This window comes from Armigeres subalbatus, chromosome 3 (assembly GCF_024139115.2).
Source record: "Armigeres subalbatus isolate Guangzhou_Male chromosome 3, GZ_Asu_2, whole genome shotgun sequence".
Taxonomy (NCBI): domain Eukaryota; kingdom Metazoa; phylum Arthropoda; class Insecta; order Diptera; family Culicidae; genus Armigeres; species Armigeres subalbatus.
Window position 1 is genome coordinate 394,828,521 of NC_085141.1, and position 19,515 is coordinate 394,848,035.

General features: G+C 37.9%; 1 protein-coding gene across 3 annotated transcripts in view; it reads left to right on the forward strand.

Annotated features, from left to right (window-relative positions):
* LOC134226844 (phosphatase Herzog) overlaps positions 1 to 18,971 on the forward strand; it is a 187,187-nt gene extending 168,216 nt beyond the window's left edge. For all 3 annotated transcript variants that reach the window (XM_062707878.1, XM_062707877.1, XM_062707879.1), the window contains exons 4-6: positions 1,200 to 1,381; positions 1,493 to 1,646; positions 13,272 to 18,971. In XM_062707878.1, the coding sequence (XP_062563862.1) occupies positions 1,200 to 1,381; positions 1,493 to 1,646; positions 13,272 to 13,499 (564 nt within the window). In that variant the 3' untranslated portion in view covers positions 13,500 to 18,971. The remainder of the gene's footprint in view (positions 1 to 1,199; positions 1,382 to 1,492; positions 1,647 to 13,271) is intronic.
* The last annotated feature ends 544 nt before the right edge of the window (positions 18,972 to 19,515 follow it).

Sequence of the window (19,515 nt, forward strand, 5' to 3'; positions counted from 1 at the left end):
GATCTGGCCTGATGAAATGGTCTAATATTGGACCCAAATCAAAAAAATATCAGACCAATATTGAATTCCAGTTGGTACTTTTTTAATTTTTTGTTAAAAAAAGGTGTCAAAATATATGGACTTCAAATATGCAAATAATTTATTGAGCTAATAAAATTTTTTGAAGAAAAAGTTCAATTGATTCTTCCAAAAGTTTTCAAAAATGCACATCTTAAACGAAATGATATTCATTTTCATTGCCACTCTAGCATGCATGCATCAGTACTCGGTTATTTTAAATTCAAATCCATAAATGCACGATAGAGCGTTGATTTTCGCCCACATTGTTTCTCGAAGGGTTGGTTAGCAAGAAAGCGGCAACAAAATTTGAATAGCATTTATGGTTTTGGCTCAGTTGTTCGAACTAGAGGCCCTCTCAGATAGGTCAGAGAAAATTATTGCAGTTTTATGGTTCCACTCATTTTTTGAGGTTCGTGTTAATGTATGAACTGTATCAAACATACAGGACGCGATGCTAAACTGGACTCAACATTCATGGCTCATAAACAAAAATTAACATTTTGTCGACCGGCTTGGGGATATATGCTGCTTATCAACATGTGTTTCATTATTTGTAGACTGGGAGAAAGAATCTGTTTTGATGCCATGTATTTAAGAAGTAACGATCGTATTCCAACTTCGCGATCGTTCCAACAAATTAAAACAAGTATGTCCATCTTCTTCAACAAGTATGATAATATTCTGATCGATTATTATTTGCATCTTTTTTTCTCGCTAAAAAACCCCATATTGTGGTCTAAACTTTAAGCTCCTCGAACAAAAGTCGTAATTTCTTATCATGCAAACTTCCTTGCATAAGAATCGCTCATTCATGTAAGTCACCATTCGCCCACTTCAAATAATATCAATGGAGACAAACAATGACTGGCAGACATAACGCGCAACTAATCCTGCCGTAACCACCGCACAATGACATCATAATTGCCTAATGCAATTATCCTTCGTCTTCGTCGTTACCAACTGTAAGTTGTTTGACTTCTGAGTTAGCTTTCTGTTTACCAGAAGGCTAAATATTCTCATATCATTGCATATTATATATACCTCTAGGCTGAGCAAATCCACCATCCCACTCTACAGTTCAGATTCGAAAGATGAAATATCGAGACTTACCTACATTCATTTCTTTTCCCTCATCGTAGCCAATTCCAAACGCCGATTTCATAGTGCCAGTTGAGATAGATGGAACCGTGCATCAGGTGTACGTCCTGAAGCGACCGCACGTCGACGAGTTCCTGAAGAAGATGGGCGAACTGTACGAGTGTGTGCTGTTCACGGCGTCGCTGGCCAAGTACGCCGACCCGGTGGCGGACCTGTTGGATAAGTAAGTAACTCTTTTCTCACCTCCGTATCAAATTACGGCGATGACGAGGACGACGACAAACGACGAATGATGATGTGGCTAATCACGTGCGAAATTGAATTGCCATTGCAGGTGGAACGTGTTCCGGGCGCGGTTATTTCGGGAATCGTGCGTCTACCACATGGGCAACTATGTGAAGGATCTGAACAAACTAGGGAGAGATTTACAAAAGATAGTTATTGTTGACAATTCACCTGCTAGTTATATTTTCCATCCGGACAATGCTGTAAGTATACTTGGAACATTACATTTGGTGGGACTGGTTTGGCACTAATTATTCAAAAAAAAAATGTAGGATTTATCGAAAAAAAAAATCCTAAGCACATATGCAGGGGATGGCATACTGGTTCACCTCCTTACCTACCAGTATCTTGGGCATAATTTACGCATTATTTGAACTTGAATTAAAAATCATGCTGTTGACAAATGTGGGAATAATTTACTACAAGACGACAATGTTAGTAAAAAGAACATATAAATCGTAAATCCTTAATTCAACGCATAGAAAAAATGTATTTGAATATCTAACAGCAAATCAGATTGATTAGACATTACTTCAGCAAATATCGGATCCCTTTTCATTGTAAATCAAAGCCTAATAGTGAATTCTCATAAATTTTGCAGCCAAATCATTCTCCCATTGCTTTTTAAATACATAAAACATTCTCCTTTGGTATCTAAAAAGCATGACGTGTCCACAGAAACAGCTAAAGGTATGGGACTATGAGTCAGGCCGTGATCCAGAAACACCACGAAAAAGAAAGCCAGTACAGTTTTGTCTTTCTCTAATTGCATTTTTACTGACAGGTAACACATTCAATTCAAAATTAAGTAAAAAATCATCAAAATAAAGCATTTTCCATTGCGACATACAAGTTTATATTTTTATATACCATTCGATTCGGTTAAAAGTGTGTATGTGTATTACTTTTTTACCGATTAGTTTATTTGGTAGGCTCAGTCTAGTATGTTAAACAGCTGTTGTGTTTTCTTTCGATTTTAGAGCAACTTGGAAAAAAATCACTTAGTGTATGATATTCAGTCCACATAGGATTCGTTGCAGCATTCGAGTAATCGAACGTAAATTTATATGAAGAATGAAATAATTCTGATAGATGGATAAATCAGGATTTTTACTCATATCCTTTTATTGCAAGTAATAGGTTGGGGACAGTTATGGTTCTCATTGCATTCTTGTCCATGTCTTGAACTACAACGTTGGTAGAGGGCAGGGCGGGGTGACAGGATTAATAGCGCGCATTAAAGGGAAGTTTTTGTCGTCCTTAATTCGAACTGCCGTCTACATAGTGAGTTTAATATCTAACAACACGTTCTCCAACCGTCGACATCCACTTGTTTCGGAAGTAAAACGTCTGTACATGAAACATACGAAGCACATGTACAATTTTGTTAGGGAGACTACCCATTGCCATTACCTTCCACTTTATGCTCCACCATTACCAAGACGTTTTAAATTTTATTTTGACTGCTTGGATTTTTTGTCTCCCCCTTTTTTTTCACTGAATCATTCTTGCGAGCTTGAAAAAAGGGGAAAAAGCAAAGGGTGGTAAGGGTGGCCGTTGATGTGATTCACGATATCTATTTTGCTGTTTGTCGTACACTAAGTGTACGTATCCAAAAACAATATTTAATATGAAGCTCGGAGATTTGTAGTCTATAAATATATTGCATTAGTATGCCAATTAACTGTGGATGTGATGTTAGTGATTTCTGTAGCCATGGGTGTTCACGTTTAACAATTTTGAAAACACACTTTTTGGACCACAGCACAGTCTTATTTCATCGCAACAATGGAGAATCAGAGCCGTAGCGTACAAATAAAATGCGAAAATTTTAGTTTTAGAGAACAATGTGAATGTTGCCTAAAATAAGTTAGATAAAAAATAAGGCGTAAATAAGGGGATGGTTAGGGGGATGGCTTAGCCCTCCTGGAAAAAAATTAGCTTCCTCTGGGATTTGAAAAGTTAGTCAGCAGTGATATCAATTTTCAACATATGGTATAATGAATTAATGAAAAATTTGAAGACAAAAGAGTTGTCTTCCATATTTACCTTATCTTAATAAAATGAGTGGAAGACAAATGAGCTTGTTTATCATTTCTGGGAAAAATATGTGTGGTAATAAAGAATCTGTGGAGGATACCCTTCATAATCCATGGAGCTTTGCTTAAAAATCTCTCCTTGATTTGCTTCGGAATTCCTCCGGAGTCGTTCAGAGGGTTGCTTCGGTATTCCTTGATGATTTGTTCAAGAATACGTCAACGATTTACTTCTGAATACCTTGAACATTTATTTCGGAGTCTCTCGATGTTTTGCCTCGGAATCCCTCGACGATCGGAATTCCTCTGACCATTCTCTTCGGAATACATCGACGGTTTGCTTCGGAATTCCTCGAAGATACAGTTTGGACTTCATCGACGATTCACTTGAGAATCCCTTGACGAATTGCTTCAGAATCATTCGACAATTTGCTTCAAAATCTTTCAATGATTTGTTTTGGAATCCCTCGAAGATTTACTTAGGATTCCTTCAACGATTTGCTTCAACATCCCTTGAGGATTCTTTTGGAAATCACTGGAGGATTCTTTACGGAATCCCTCGACGATTTGATTCGCGATCCCTTGAAATATTGCTTGGGAATTCTTCAACGATTTGCTTCTACATCTCTGGAACATTGCCTACGAAATCCCTAGAACATTCACGTTGGCATTCCTGGAACATTTCTGATGGAATCTCTGGAACATTCCCGTTAGAACTCTTGGAACATTCCCGTCGGAATTCCTGAAGGATTCCATGTGGAATCTCTAGAAGACTCTTTGGAATTCCTGAAACATTTCCTTGCGATTCTCTGGAACATTCCTGTCGGAATTCCTGGAGCATTCCCGTCGGAATCCTTGGAGAAATGTTGATTTTATGAAATATGCAAAAACATCCACTGCCTATTGGTAGAAACCTGACGGCGATCCGTCACATATTGCCCTTTTTATGTGCGGGACAAAGCCGAACGCTATTACACTTAGACGCAATAGCCATACGCTATCAATATGAGTCGCTGTAGCAATCATCGGCTGGTAAACAAACACGTTTCAATACTGTGGGCTACAACAGAAAGCACGTGCTTGAGAAAAGGGATCCGTGACGTTAGGCATAAGGGATGACGTCCATTATTCCTACCATACATTATGTCTATCGTCCGTTATGCCTATTGCCCATTATGCCTAACGTACTTATGCCTTTGGTTTTGGTTTGTTTCTTATTTTTGTGATTTTTTTCACCAGTGATCACGTGTGTTAGCAAAAAGAAGCAACAAGATTGGTGCCAACATTTTTTATGTACAGGTTATCCGACTTCGTCAGTAGATGGGAATAACCAGCGCGGGAAACATACATTTTCAGTGCAAAACGTAAACAAATATGCAAATATTCCATACAAAAATCCAAGATGGCTGAGTTGGGGATATTGACAAGTCGGATAACCTGTACATAAAAGAATCTTGATTGGTGCTGTATTTCTCTGTTTTGCAATGAGCTGAATAGGGAACGGTTCGCCACTTCATCTCATAGCTCCTATTTCCATCCCATCAAAAACAAAGCAATGGAAAGGAATTTGGTTTGTTTATTAATTTTGTGATTTTTTTCCTAGTCATCGGGGCTAGCTACGCCAATGATAAAAAGGTTTAGTGGTTTGAGGATGTTTCAAAATACATTAAACATTTGGTGCTGTGCATGAACCTGGCATCTGAAAGTCTACGTAAATTTCAGAAAATCCACCGAAGTTTTCAAAATTTTGTGATAGGGAAAGACGGCTTTGGCAGGTTTTGTTCTATTATTGGCAGGGGGGATTTTGACGACCAAATTTTATGAAATTTGGCCACAACATTCTTTGATATGCAAAGAATGTTTAGGCCAAATTGAGCCTAATCAGTCATAAAAACCCTGCCAATAATAGAACAAAACCTGCCAAAGCCGTCATTCCCTACCTATTTTTATTACAAGATAGCAGCGTCGGACTGGTAACTCATAAAAAATGTTTGAACGTTCTTTATGACCGTCTCTAAAGCACATACCGAGAAGAAGAGAGGTTGGGGAGTTCTAGAAATTATATTTGAAAACCAAAAAGTGCGATGCATTGAATACTAATTTTTTGTTTTATAAACCCCTGTAACTTACATCGGACGGTAGGGATTGGTAAATAGCCATTAAATTCCAAGAACTTTCAACAAATGAAATTACGTAAATCCAATAAACAGACTTTTTGCAGAACCTACGCGCTGTTTGATCCTTAAGGGTCAATAAAATCCAACTCTAAAGTGGATTGGTCGATGCTCTGAATTGCTTTCGGACCTAATCGGATCAAGTAAAAAAATATTTTTGAGTGGGTTGGTAGATGCCCAGGTATCGCCATGACGCCATCAGACCATTTCGGAGAAAGGAAAATTCATCACTGAAGGGAGTCTTTCGATGGTTTGAAGACACCACTGGACCTGGTTGGGTCAATGAAATTCAGTGCGGCTTAGTCGGTGGTTTGAAGAAACTAATGGACTTAGTTGGGTCAATGAAAACCGAATCTGGAGTGAGTTGAATACTGGTCAGAATCGCTGTAAGTCCTTTTCGGCTAAAGCGGTTTAGTAGGTGGAAGAAATCGCCATCGTATTCAACTCGTGAATCGGCCTACGGTGGTTTGAAGGCGACTTTGCATATAGTTAGGTCAATAAAAACAACGCTGAATCAGGTTGGTCGAAGGTCCGAATCGCCATCCGAAGCAAGATCAAGACAAACCTCCAACTCAGGATCAATCTGGGTTTGTTAAGCCCTTTTAGTGGCAGATGAATTCGATTGTTTTCAGAAGAAAAAAGAAAGATCCGCTATTAACACTGATAGCCAATGAGGGCGTTTCTTCCAATTACTGAACGAAGCTGATGAACTTATCGTCGATAAATAATCACGTTAATAAAAGAAAACCCTGATTGAACAACCTCACGGTGTTTGTTCCTTTCTCGTACATTAGGTAACCTGAATAATTGGAGTGAGAATTTCTTGGCGTGTTTTTTTAAATCAAAATTGTATTTTGACCATAACTGGAGGTCTTAAACGACTAAAACCAAACCGTGTAAAAAAATCTGGGTGTATTCGAAATCTTAAGAATCTCTTTCGAAAATCAAAATCGAACATTTTCAGAGCTAATGACACAATCAGTTGTACACGACGCATATGTGACTGCCGATGAGCTCTGCCGGACTTTTTTGGATTTTTAGTTTTGCGTTGACATTGTTCTGTATCAGTGCGCATTGCTTTATCTTATGCGCTACTGGCGGACAAAAAACATTTTTCAACAGTACGGTACGGTCGAATTCCGTGTTACAATTGACTCACCAAAACCGACGTGAAACGAGGAAGCTGTATCGCTTATGAAAACCATATATAAGATGATGGAAAACAGGAGTGTTTGTAACAAATATGAATCGGTAATCGAATCGCTACGAAAGAATGCCGAGTCCAGAAAGTTCAGCTATCTTATAGGTAAAACAGTAGAAGTGTTTATGATGGCAGAGATGGATTAGAATATTAGCTACGTCCGAGTTTTTGATCTCCCTCAGGAAAATTGCAATAACGATCTTTTACAGGTTGTCAACCGATATGAAAAGGTTTACGCATGATTTGTAAGAGGTTCCGTACAAATCTAGGCTTAGGCCACGTTCTTACCGGAGTTGGGGGCATATATATGGATCTCGATCAAGCAATCCCGCTGTGGATTGTAGCTAGAAACCGGAATGCGATAGTGTTCTACAATGGCTTAAAGGACAAATGTTTTTTTTTGTTGTGGCAAGCTACTGAACACCGGGGAGCGCTTTTCCCAACAGAAAAATATTAATTAGGGCTGTTATGATACAACAGTAGGAGATACAGAGGAAAAAAAGTACCTCAGACTAAAGAAGCACTTGCGGAATAAATTATTGAAATAGCAGAAGAAATTATTGGAGATTATTCTTATGAGCTGGAGGCACAGATACAGCAGAACCTAGAGGATTCGGTAAAACAGGATCTCAAGAGTGACTTCATCCGGCGGATCATCGGAGTTTTAAAATACTCTCAATTGGTAAAGAATTTCAAAATCGTAAAGCATCCATCATCAGAAGATACAAAAGTTAGAAGCACGCCAGAGTCGAGCTCAATTCGCTTCATCGGAATCTGACTCGCCGTAACAATAAATAAAAATTTGTAATTATTCATCGATTTGGGCTTCGTAAAAATTCGTGGCAGAATTTTCAAAACTCGGTCGGCCAATTCAGGAAACCTGAAGATTCGCAGACATTTCGCGGTAAACTATTTTTTGGAACAATATTAAAAAAAGACAATTTAAAGTCGAGATAAAATGAAGCAAGACCATGCCAAGGGTGGCTGGCTTCGATTTCCGGTGCCGGTCTAGGCAATTTTAGGTTTGGAAATTGTCTCGACTTCCCTGGGCATAAAAGTATCATCGTGGAAGTCTCATGATATACGAATGCAAAAATGGTAACTTGGCTTCGCGGTTATTTACTGTGGAAGTGCTGAATGTACACTAAGCAGCGAGGCGGCAATGTCCCAGTGGGGGATGTAATGCCAATAAGAAGAAGAAGAAGAACTTTTGGCTTTGGGAAGTGTTGATTAAATTATACTGCGTTCTGCCTTCGGCATGCGTTCAGCATCTACCAAGTTTTCAGAGATAAACAGATATTCCGGAAGTGCTTAATGAACACTAAGCTGCGAGGCGGCTCTGTCCCAGTGTGGGGATGTAATGCCAATAAGAAGAAGAAGAAGAAGTTCGTCGTGTACTGTTGATTTGTTGGCTCCACATTCTGGAATCCCATCGAACAGGTAATCAACTGAAAAAAACGGTTAACAGAAACCCGACATAGTTGTAGAATACTAATGTAAAATACCCGCAAGCAAATCAATTATTTTGTTTTAGGCAAAATGAATCCTCACGTGACGACTTTCGCACCAAGTCAAGATCTCAACCAATTTAGATGTACTTACTGACTGACTGACTTTTATTTACTTTTATCCGGGAGCAATTCTTTGAGCTCAGTCAAAGCATTTGTAGCAGCTGATACTTCGAGTTCATTTTCAATGATTTTTTAGTACTAAGTCACATATTCAGCATGGTAAGTTACAACATTTAGCCAACTATTTCATCGTGTGACGACCGGTAAAGGGGGCATACTTTCGGTATACTTTCTTTTGCAACCCCTACTAGTTTGGTTATGACGACATTTTATCGAGGCCGAATGAGAAAAATAGACTAGAAACATGCCACAAGACGATCAACGCTGGAAAACTTTTTTCTCTAAACTTCGCCGATAAGGTCGAAGGCAGTTACGATGTTGGAATCTATATTGTATTTATAGAGCGTTTTGATTACGCTTTGAGAGACAGTTGTAATGTTAACTAAATTCAAGTAAATGATGTCAGCTGTCCAGCTTCCATTATTTCTTGATCAGACTTCGTTACTAGCCCTTAGCTGTGCTGTAAGATGCACTGCTACAAAGCCGGACTATGCTGAAGGTGGTTAGATTCCCGGTCCAGTCAAGGAAATTTTCCGGTTGGAAATTGGACCGACTTCCCTGGGCATACAAGTATCATCGTGAGGCTACGATATACGAATGCAAAAATGGTAAGTTGGCTTAAACACCTCGCAGTTAATAACTGTGGCAGTGCTTAATAAACACTAAGCTGCGAGACGGCAATGTCTTAGTGGGAGATGTAATGCCAATAAAGAAGAAGAAGAACTCGTTACTCGCAGGCTTGAGAAGCTCAGAATCTTCACAATTTTCTACAAATACTCACGTAGATTTGGGTGATCTAACTTATTAAAAGGAATGTTTGCGGAACTGAAAGCATCGACCACCTCAACATGTGATATGTTTCGGGCATCACGCGCCTCAGTCGAGTGTTGATCTCACGATACTTCCTTGCCTCTTGCACCTCTTCTGCTTCCTGCAGTTTACGATTTTTTGCATGAGAAACAAGATTTTTATCGATCGTGTTTTTTCGCGAGTTTTTATGTAGCGTACACACGCTCAAACACGTTGGACCAACAATGACTCCGCCCCCAAGAAAATGCTTCGGATGCTGCTTTGTTTGACCGTGTGTGAAGTTATTCCAAAAACCATCTAACAGTTAGCGGCTCGGTTAGAGAAAATCAAAGCGGTTTGGTTTGACCTGTTGGAGGTGGAGTCAAAGTTCGCCAAACATGTTTGATTGTGTGTAGTGAAATCACACAAACCCCATATATTTTTTGATGGTTGATGTTCAAGTTGGCGCGTCGGTTGGTCGTGTGTGATATTGTTGGTCGAATAAATTGAGTTTTCGTGTCGCGGTTTGTAGAACATAGTCGATGCTTGACTAAACGAGGGGTGGAGTCAATGTTCGTCAAACTGTATGAACTTAACCACGAGCGTCTTCTTTTTTCACGATTCTTCTTCTTTTAGCTAAAAAAATGACATCCGCTGCGGGCCGATGAACATTTGAGTGAATTCGAAGCTTTTACTTCACCGGATGTTCACGTTGATGTTCATTTTTTGTAGACTTTGCCCTCAGATGAGGTTTTCTTCTTACTGAAAATCGACGCGTGACGTCATCGTGGTTTAGTTCATGACTGGTGTGTACGCTGCATTAAGGGTTCCATTCAGAGCCGTAGCGTGGACTCCCAGCGCCCTTGGCGAAACCTTTATTAGGCGCCCCTTACTCAGATATTAAAAAAACGTGCTATGCGCAGGGAGATTTATTTTTTTTTTTGCGGGGAGAGTCTAATGAATTTTTGCTTTATGAATTCCTAAAGCCTCTATAACCTGCATATGTAGAAAGTAAGGGTTATTAATAGACCAGAATATTTCTAGAAATCCGCTGAAGTTTAACGATTTTCTGAAAAAATTTAGTAAACTAACGCAAGTAAAAAAAAATAGATCCAGTAGTGTGTGGATTCACGACAAAAAAGGATTTAATTAGGTAAATAAAATAGCTAAAATTTTTGCTTGCTATTCGATTTTGATTGCTATCGAACCTAGTCACATCAAGAAGAAACCTTATATGAAGTAGATGACCATCGGAATCGCCATTAGCCCTTTCGATGACAAAAAATTCAATTTCGGAGTGGCTTGGTTTGCAAAAACTACTGATTTTTCAATGAACTTCAACTTTGGAGTGAATTGGTTGATTGTGAGAATAGCGATTGGTCCAAGAACCTAGAACAAAATAATAACGGAGTGGTTCGATTGATGGCCAGAATAACCGACGGGCCCTATTCAGATCAAGGTATATGAGTTTTTGGTGTGGGTCAGACTGCAGTTTGGTGGCACTGTTTGTTTTGGTTGAACCAATAAATTTCCACTTTGAAGAAAGTCAGCTGCCATCGTTACTGAAATCCCTCGATGCATATTCTCATATTCAGCATACCATCCTTTCAAATACTTTTTCCCGCTAAAAGCTTTACCAGTTTATAAAGATTACACTGGATCAAATGCGATCGCATAGTTTGTCGGTATAAAATGAGGGAATTTATCTCAAATTCACACAAATTTCTTATCAGTACTTCCGTACATCTATTATTAGATAACGGTTTGCATTTTAAAGTCGCGAACAAAAACTATATGTAGATTTACGCTTCGCCTTTGGCTTATTGAAGTCCTTATCTGGGGCTTCTTCCCCAGAAGCTTGTTTCATGCTCCTTTCCATTTGCATTTCCTGTTCCTTCCTTTTCCTTCCACTTTCTTTTCCATCAAGTAAATAATGAAAAAGACATTCCTAAATTAGGGGAGCATGTCGACGTTTTGATACATTGAAATGTTATGACCCCGGGAGTTCCCAGAAAGGGACTACCCTAGACCCCAAGCTTCTGCTCTGACCAACGGCAGCTTCCGGGGTGGGCGCAAAATGCCTCCTTTCTCCCAGGTCCCAAGGACTTTATTCTTTACACTTTACCTTTATGGTTTATTCAGCGGTATGGGCGGCGATGAGATACAGTGGCAATGGCTTGGTCAGTTAGCAGTGGCACTATCGCAGATGGCGTTAGGTACTGGCGCGACGTGTAGCTTGATGGTCTTTGATTAGATGGTCGTTAAACCGCCCGTCGGTCTGGGCGAGAAAGTACCTTCATGAATACGAGAAGTCCCGGCACCTCTGGGCAGAATGTTAGCAACCTCGGTGATTCTCACCAACTTGCGTTCTCACAAATGATTCGTTTTAAAAAAATATCATATTTCGTTTCCTTTTGACATGAAAAAGTGTGGCATCGCTTACCCCCAATGTTGAAAGCCATTGGAGAACCTATGTTACACCATATTGTAATAAATGCAAAAATAAAAATTAATAATTGTTAACTCAAACAACTGTCAAATTGTCTCATATGTTCTCCTCCGGATGGGTTACCTCCTTTCAAACAATTTGATCTGGTAAGCCCAGTCACTATTGAGAACACGTTTTATACTATGGCCTGGCAAGTTTTAGACCTTTACCGCTAAGCCGCTCCTCCTTAGTCTAAGCCTCGACGATCAGTCTTCGGTGGCTCATATTCGATCCTATATTATTTGAAAGTCATATAGATCTCATTTCTGAGTTCGGTTGAGGAGGTGAGATATGAGCTTATGAAGGATATGGTTTCTATGAAGCATGTGCTTGGAATAAGGCACAAATTCGAACTTATCTGTAATAGAACTCATTTGCTAGAAATAAAGTAATAATGGATGCGATACTTTTTTACAGCCGTTTAATATTATCTGGGGAATTGTGCTTTCAGAAGTATGGTTTTCTGGGGAGTGGAACATTTGGGAAACGTCTTCCTGGGGATGACGGCATTCTGAGGAATGTCTTTCAGTCTGGAAATGGTGCATTCTAGTAAAAAGATTTCTGGAAATGACATATGGAATGACATATAGCGGAAGGTAAGGAGACTTGTTTACCCCTGTTTTATCGAGAACAAAAGTAGTTTTGGTCTAGGGTATTTTTGAGTGTAGATCCTCTAGACAAATGACCTTTAAGTGGTGAGTTATTTTTAGTTTGACAACCTTATTTATTTTGCAGGGCGGTTTGTGTGTTTGTATGTTTTGACCTTCCTAAAAAAAATTATTGGCCACGCAAAATTTGAACAACTTTTCATAACAATGACCAAATGATTCGTTTCACAGCACAAAGGCATAAATAGAATCCGTACTGATTAAAATGTCAACATTCCATCAAAGTTTTAGGATATTTGGATTTGAAGTGATTGCCTCAATATGGGAACACTTGATCGCCCATTACAAAATTTGATGAAAAAATCAAAAAAATTTAAATATGTTCTCATGCTTCTTATTTTTTGTAGATTTGGCAGATTTGATGAAGGGTTGGCAAGATAAATTATGTATTGCGTAGATATCAAAGAAAGGGATCAAGTCTCTTCAAATTTTAAAATTGCATGTGCTGTCGATTTCTAAAAATCGTTTATGCACACGCCCAGCAATTCGAAAATTCCGCGTATTTTGAAGGAAAATATTTTTAAAAATCTGAGGGCACCTTTCTGATTTTATCAAAGCAAGTTCTTAGAGAGGGAGTCTGTGTGGAAATCGCGTATGTTTATTTATTTTTGGCTGTGATACATCAGAAATCAGAAAAGGATCAAGTCTCCCCTACAAACTGCTCAATCACGGAGTTGACACCATGAGCTATACGGGCATCAAGCTCAAACATAAGTTCAACCAGTCGTGTAATTAGAAGGGGATACTTGATTAAGCAATGCCTGCTAATTATGGATCAACATACAAAACTAACCTCTACCATCTTATTCCTTTCTTCGCCCCACCAAATCCGAAACTCCAGGTGCCAGTGAAATCGTGGTTCGACGACACGAGTGATTCGGAATTGTTAGATCTAATACCATTGTTTGAAAAGCTAAGCAAAGTCGACTCTGTATATACCGTATTATGTAACTCGAGTTCGCAGTCGCAACTGCAGTCGTCGCTGCAGCACCTGCAGCACCAGTCCAGCCAGAATCAGCTGCAGTCCAGCCAGCAACAGCCCAACTCAACCGAGGTCAACAACACGTAACATTGGCAGCACATGTTCGTCAAAATCGTATGATTAATTTAATGTGGAAACCGTGAGAAACAGTTTTTTATCAGTTGTTTACTATTTTTATTTTAAAACAAGTTTTTAAATTAAATCAAACTAATTTAAAGAAGTGTACTATGCCTTTAAATCAAATGGCAAAGCGATTTATGTGCAACAAATTATTTCAAAGCTTTAGGATTTTACAAAACAAACAAAATTCGATCAGTTAGGCGAAATCAAATTTGAAAACATTTATTTATGTACCACGCGACTAGTAGTATATGCATGTACCTAACAAATGTATAATTTTGAGGCGAATGAAATCAAAAACATATAATTGACTATACGCTTTTCAATGAGTTTGAAGTCTAAAGTCCTAGGAAGTATCAACTAACAGTTGCTTGGTTTCTGTAATGTATAGACTTCGCACGATGCCATTACTTTGTCAAATCTAGATTCATCTGCTTGTTTGGACTAACTATCAAACTGGTCGGATCAAAGTTTGACAAATGAATTGTAGTGTGTGCTTTCCAGTCCCGTAATACACACTGCCTCTGAAAAACATGAAGACGATTAAAAAGCCGGTACACATGGAAGGATGCTGTTGATGATGGATCGAATGTAGACGGAGGATAGTGATGCAGTAAACAATATCTGACGAAGAACGATTGACGCTGTCACCGTCGCGAGCGAGCGTATAAACCCGCGAAAGATAAATAATTGTGCATGTGTACACAAGGGATCAGATAGCGATAGGAAGAACAATGTATATCATCATACATATCACCACTTTGTATCATGAAGTCAGTCACGGAAGAAGGACGGACATGCTTAGATGTTCTGTTTCCAGTGATTGGCTAAAGTTGGCGAGATTAGGGATTAGCGGCAAAAGAGAGGTTTTGAAATAATATTTCATATGGTATTTTATGTGAGGTGTGGAAGATTACGCTCGATAAAGATGTACCCAATAATTCTAGAGCTTTGGGCATAAGTCGTGTGTACTTTCGTGGATATAGCTCAGTGTAAAAAGTTGCATGATGCACATCGAAATGTTACCGAAAGAAGCACATACGATCTATTCCTAAATCATTCAAAAAATGGTTGCAGCGGAAAAAGTTCTTCCATCATTGTTGTTTGGTAGGAAAGTAATTGTCAGTGTACGTTGGATCAGTTATCTACATGATCAGCAATATACAATTGTATTGCAAATAGGAATGTAATCGTAATGATGAGTTCTTGCAGAATATCAGAGCAGATAAGAAATATCCCTAGAAACGAACATCAGGAGGGTTTTACACTATATAGGTGATGACTTATAGAGTTGGTACCCTGAACAATAATTTTATACTATCCTACAATCGTTATAATCCGTTTACATTCATCTCACATCATAAGCATCCGATAAATTGAAAATGCTACCAAGAAATTGACCACAAGTTGAATCTATTAGGGAAATCGAGATGATACAAAACTCAAATGCAACTAATCTGCAACTAGTAGATAGCTAAACCGGTAGAACGGAATGTTCTACACACTTTATTGAATCAAATATCTAAACCGAAATCAACTTTTAGAGCAGTGTGACTTTGTCTAAAAACTTATAAGAAATCAATGCAAAAGCAAAGCAACTCACACGGAACACCAAATCAACGTGAATTGAGACGAAAACGATCGCTACTATTTATATTATCACAATACACAAATACGATACTACTATTCCTGCATAGCAATTTTTCTATACCACACTACTACTACCTCTATCGTAGGAAAACTAAAGAATAAAACCTGGTCCAAGAAATCTTTCAAATGGCTACACAACTTTATCCCAGCTATAACGAACACAAACTATAAATTCTTCAAACTGATCAGGGGAGACGTTGTTATAGAAATAATTGTTTTTGTTTCACATTTACTTTGAAATGTAAATTGATAATTTAAAAACTGTGCAAATACGTCATTGTTGCATTTAGCTAAGCAGCGCGTTTCGCTTCTGTTGTTTCTGTTCCGATCAAAGCGAGTAAATTAGTTCCCATAGTAATACCGTAAACCATATTCAATACATACACACAGACATACAGACACACAACAAGCACCAGTTGAAGATAGTCGTCGATCGATATATTTTCTGAGTCCATCTGAGTGCATGCGAAGAAAGCGAAGATTTATGATGACGTTATGACAAATAATCGTAGCAAATCAGGCTAGAGAACGTAGCGAAATCTAGGCGGGGAAAGCGCGAAACTTAGTGGGTTTTCCCATTCAACAGCAGTTTTTTTGTAAGTATTTTGCGGTGGTAGTGAAAACCGCATCCGTGAACAGTGCAGATTGACTACAGTGAAATCGAAAGGAATTCAGTATATATTTTCATATACCCAATATGGATGGAAAAGAACAAAAAAAGGACGATATAGTTGCAGCAGTAATATAAAGTTAGTAAACTAACGAAATGCTCCCATGCCGTTCTCACCGCTACCGGTTACCCGAAGGTTGTTACTAAATATATAAAAACGTGTTCTTGAGCGCGAAAGGCATGTGCACATGCTTTAATCTGATCAACCACTTATTTTTACATGACGAGTAACTTCATTTAGAAATAAAAAAAAAAGATGATGGCAAGATCTATTCGGACAACAGTTCCCAATGTTTGATGTCAAATAATAGGAATGCTGATGAGTAATGACGGCATGGAAGGGAAACAAGACGAGCTGTCCAAGTAAACTTGTTTTCAATGATCGAATGGGAAGCGTAACGAAACATTTCTCATTTAAAAAAATGCCGTCGAAACCGACTTGTATGGAGCTTTAAATATTTAAAATTAGAGCTGATTTGAAATACTCTTTTTGTAAAGCAACTTACCTCCAAATTTTGATAATAATTATTTGATTATTCAAAACATTTTTTTATCATTTAATTTATTCATTAGGCTCAATTGTTTAGTAAAAACTCTACGAAGCCGAAAACATTACAAATAACTTGAATAAATTATTCTGAAAAAGTGCCAGATGCTTTTCTTCAGGAGGTCTTCTTTGGTGGAGATCGGTCAAAACGATCCCGTCGCTGACTCGTCGACTGCGCTTGCTACTTCCGATGATCTTCCAATCCGCTCGACACACAAAGCATTTGTTTAGCAAATCGTGATAAACCACCTTTCCTTTCCAATTCGATTCCTTTTTCACATCGATCAACGCCGTTGTACATGTATGTGGTCCAGACCTAAGTTTGGCGGGATTTTTTCCGAATCACACGATCCACTTCCCCGTACTCCAGAAAGCACTGTTTAAGCTAATTATTAGGCACCTTCGGTGGCAAGTCAAATTCTCGAACGTAACAAACATTGTTACCGGCAATAGCCAGTAATGGAATCTTCGTTTTCATGTACCATGCACATGGTTCCATGTTCTTCTTCAGTAACTCCTGCATTGCATGCATCGAAACAAATTTACTAAACAGCGAACGATTAATCAATGTTGTATACACAGTGCCTATGTTTGTCACAATCCAGAAGCAAACTAACAGACGTTCGTGCGCAACGAGAGCAAAATAATAACTGATTATTAATAAAACATAGTATGATATTGTCAGTATTCTTCATTCCACGATCATTGAGAATGTGATGATTGATGATTCTAATGAGTTGTGCAAAGCGTCATGCGTGATTCTACGTTGATTTTTAAACTGTTTTTTCCCAACTGCTAAAGGGAAAACCACGGCTTTGACTGGCTTTGTCATATTGTCCGAGCTGTGCTTCAATATGACAAGAAGATTCTTTGTATATGGAAAAAAGTTGTGAAAAAATATGCAGAATGATTGGTCTTAGAAAACATCTGACAATAACAGAACAAAACCTGTCAAAGCCGCCATTTCCCTTATATTTTTTCCTTTTCTTCTGATTGTTATTATGAATGTTGTCTCGCTACTGGATTACGGGCTAGTTACCGAGACTATATAAACTTTTAATTTATCACTGTGTTGAAAAAAAAGCAGAAAAACAAGTCTACGAAATAAACAACCTTCGGGAGAACAAATTTCGAGAGAACGGTTTTTCCGGAGATCCGTTATAGAATCTATCAAAACCGAGTACATCAACTTATAAGAATACATACACTGACATAAGTTAAATTATACAAATCAAACCACACATTGTATATTTTATTACTGCAAGCAAACTGTATGTAAAATTTGTACCATACTAGAACAAAATATAAAAAAAAAACAAATCAAGCAAACATGCGTGAGTGGCAAGCGATTTGATATCCGATATTGCACACTCTCACAGACACACACACATACGTAGTACACACTCTTTTGGAAACCGCGCGCTCTCGCTGCGCGAGCGCTTATGTGTGTGAATACCTGCTGTGCCACGTGTCGTGCAGTAGCAATCCATTTTGTAAGTGTAGGCATGTAACTTTCTGTGCGGAGTGAAAAAGTAAGGGAATGTGAGCGTGAATTTTTACGTGTACTGTAGCAAAAAAACATAATTGATAAGAAGCAAAAAAACAAAGCAAAATCATTATAATAATAGAACCAATAAAGTCATTGAACAAATTTTCGTAAGAAAAAGTATCGAAAACAATACATCAAACGAACGAGTGTCCTTTATTTGCGAAGCATAACCTGCATAGGTGTTATCGGAGATAAGATAGAAATAAGAACGGTTGAATGAACGAACGAAGAATGAATGACCGAATAACAAAGCAATCACAGAATATCGAACGAGAGAGTACGTTTGAAAGTTTTTTTTTCTTTTTTAGCATTAGAGTTTTCCTCTAAAAATGTTGCTTGTGTAAAGGTTGTGCAAATGTTGAAACCTCTCATTTGACGATGGTTCAACGTATTCAAAATTATTATGATATTTGCACAAAGTGTATTTCCAGCGCATATAATAACGCAATAATTTAAAAAAAATCAGCTGCCAAAATTAGCGTTCGTCTGAACCACAAATTGGAAACAAAATGAAGTACTTTTTTCAGAAGCTAGATTTAACTGCAATTATTATTTTTTATTAAAAACACCACAAAACCTTAAAAACCTACCATTCATAACAAATAACTTCATAAGTTTCCGTTCACACCTTTTGTTTAGCATAATAATGAAGGTTAGCATCCGTATTATGAGTAGTCAAAAATGTCCTGAAAACGAATACCATCAGTTGAATTTAACTGTTGATTAGACCATTGTTGGCATTGCAAACAATCAAACATTTTTTTTTATTTCAAAATTGTGATTTTTATCTCCAAAAAATACACAAGTGATAATAAACCACTGTAGCTAGGAGAACCTATTCGGTTACAACATACACACAATACACAAACACGACCCTTTCTATACCTATATTGAACGACAGAAAAGATGCAAAGAATCAAATATTATTATTTTATTTTGTTTATTTAAGCATTTATGTATTTAAGCACAACTGGAAATTTGAAGAAAAATACGTTATAATATATTTCATTTGATCAGTATGAATTTTCCTGTTTTTATTTTGGTTCATTGTTTATTTTAAGTTGCATGGTTTTGTACTAACAGCAGTTCATATTGAAACATGGAATGGATCGCGGAAATACTCAAAATGAATATCACAAAAACCCTTGCATGATGACAATTCCTATCTGTCGGGAAGTTCTTGTTCTCACACACCAAAATCTGAATTCTAGTTACAGTAAAATGATTTGCGGAATCATATCCAGCAATATAAAAGTTAACTGTAATTCCTTTTCGAGTTAAAGAAATGTCTGGAAAAACAGGCAGATAAGTAAACGCACCAAAATACGAATTTTCAACTCTAACGTGAAATCTGTGCTGTTATAGGGGACTAGGGGGCATTATGAACACCCGGGGCAGATTGGACACCCCCAATATTCTTGCTAATTCAATCATTTTTCTACTTTCAATGCAGCGAACTCTATAATCCTTTCATAAACAACTAATTTATAGCGTAGAACCCATTGTTTTATTTTCTTACCGCATAAATTTGACAAAAAAAGTTAGAATGTCTTCCAAATGGTTAAAA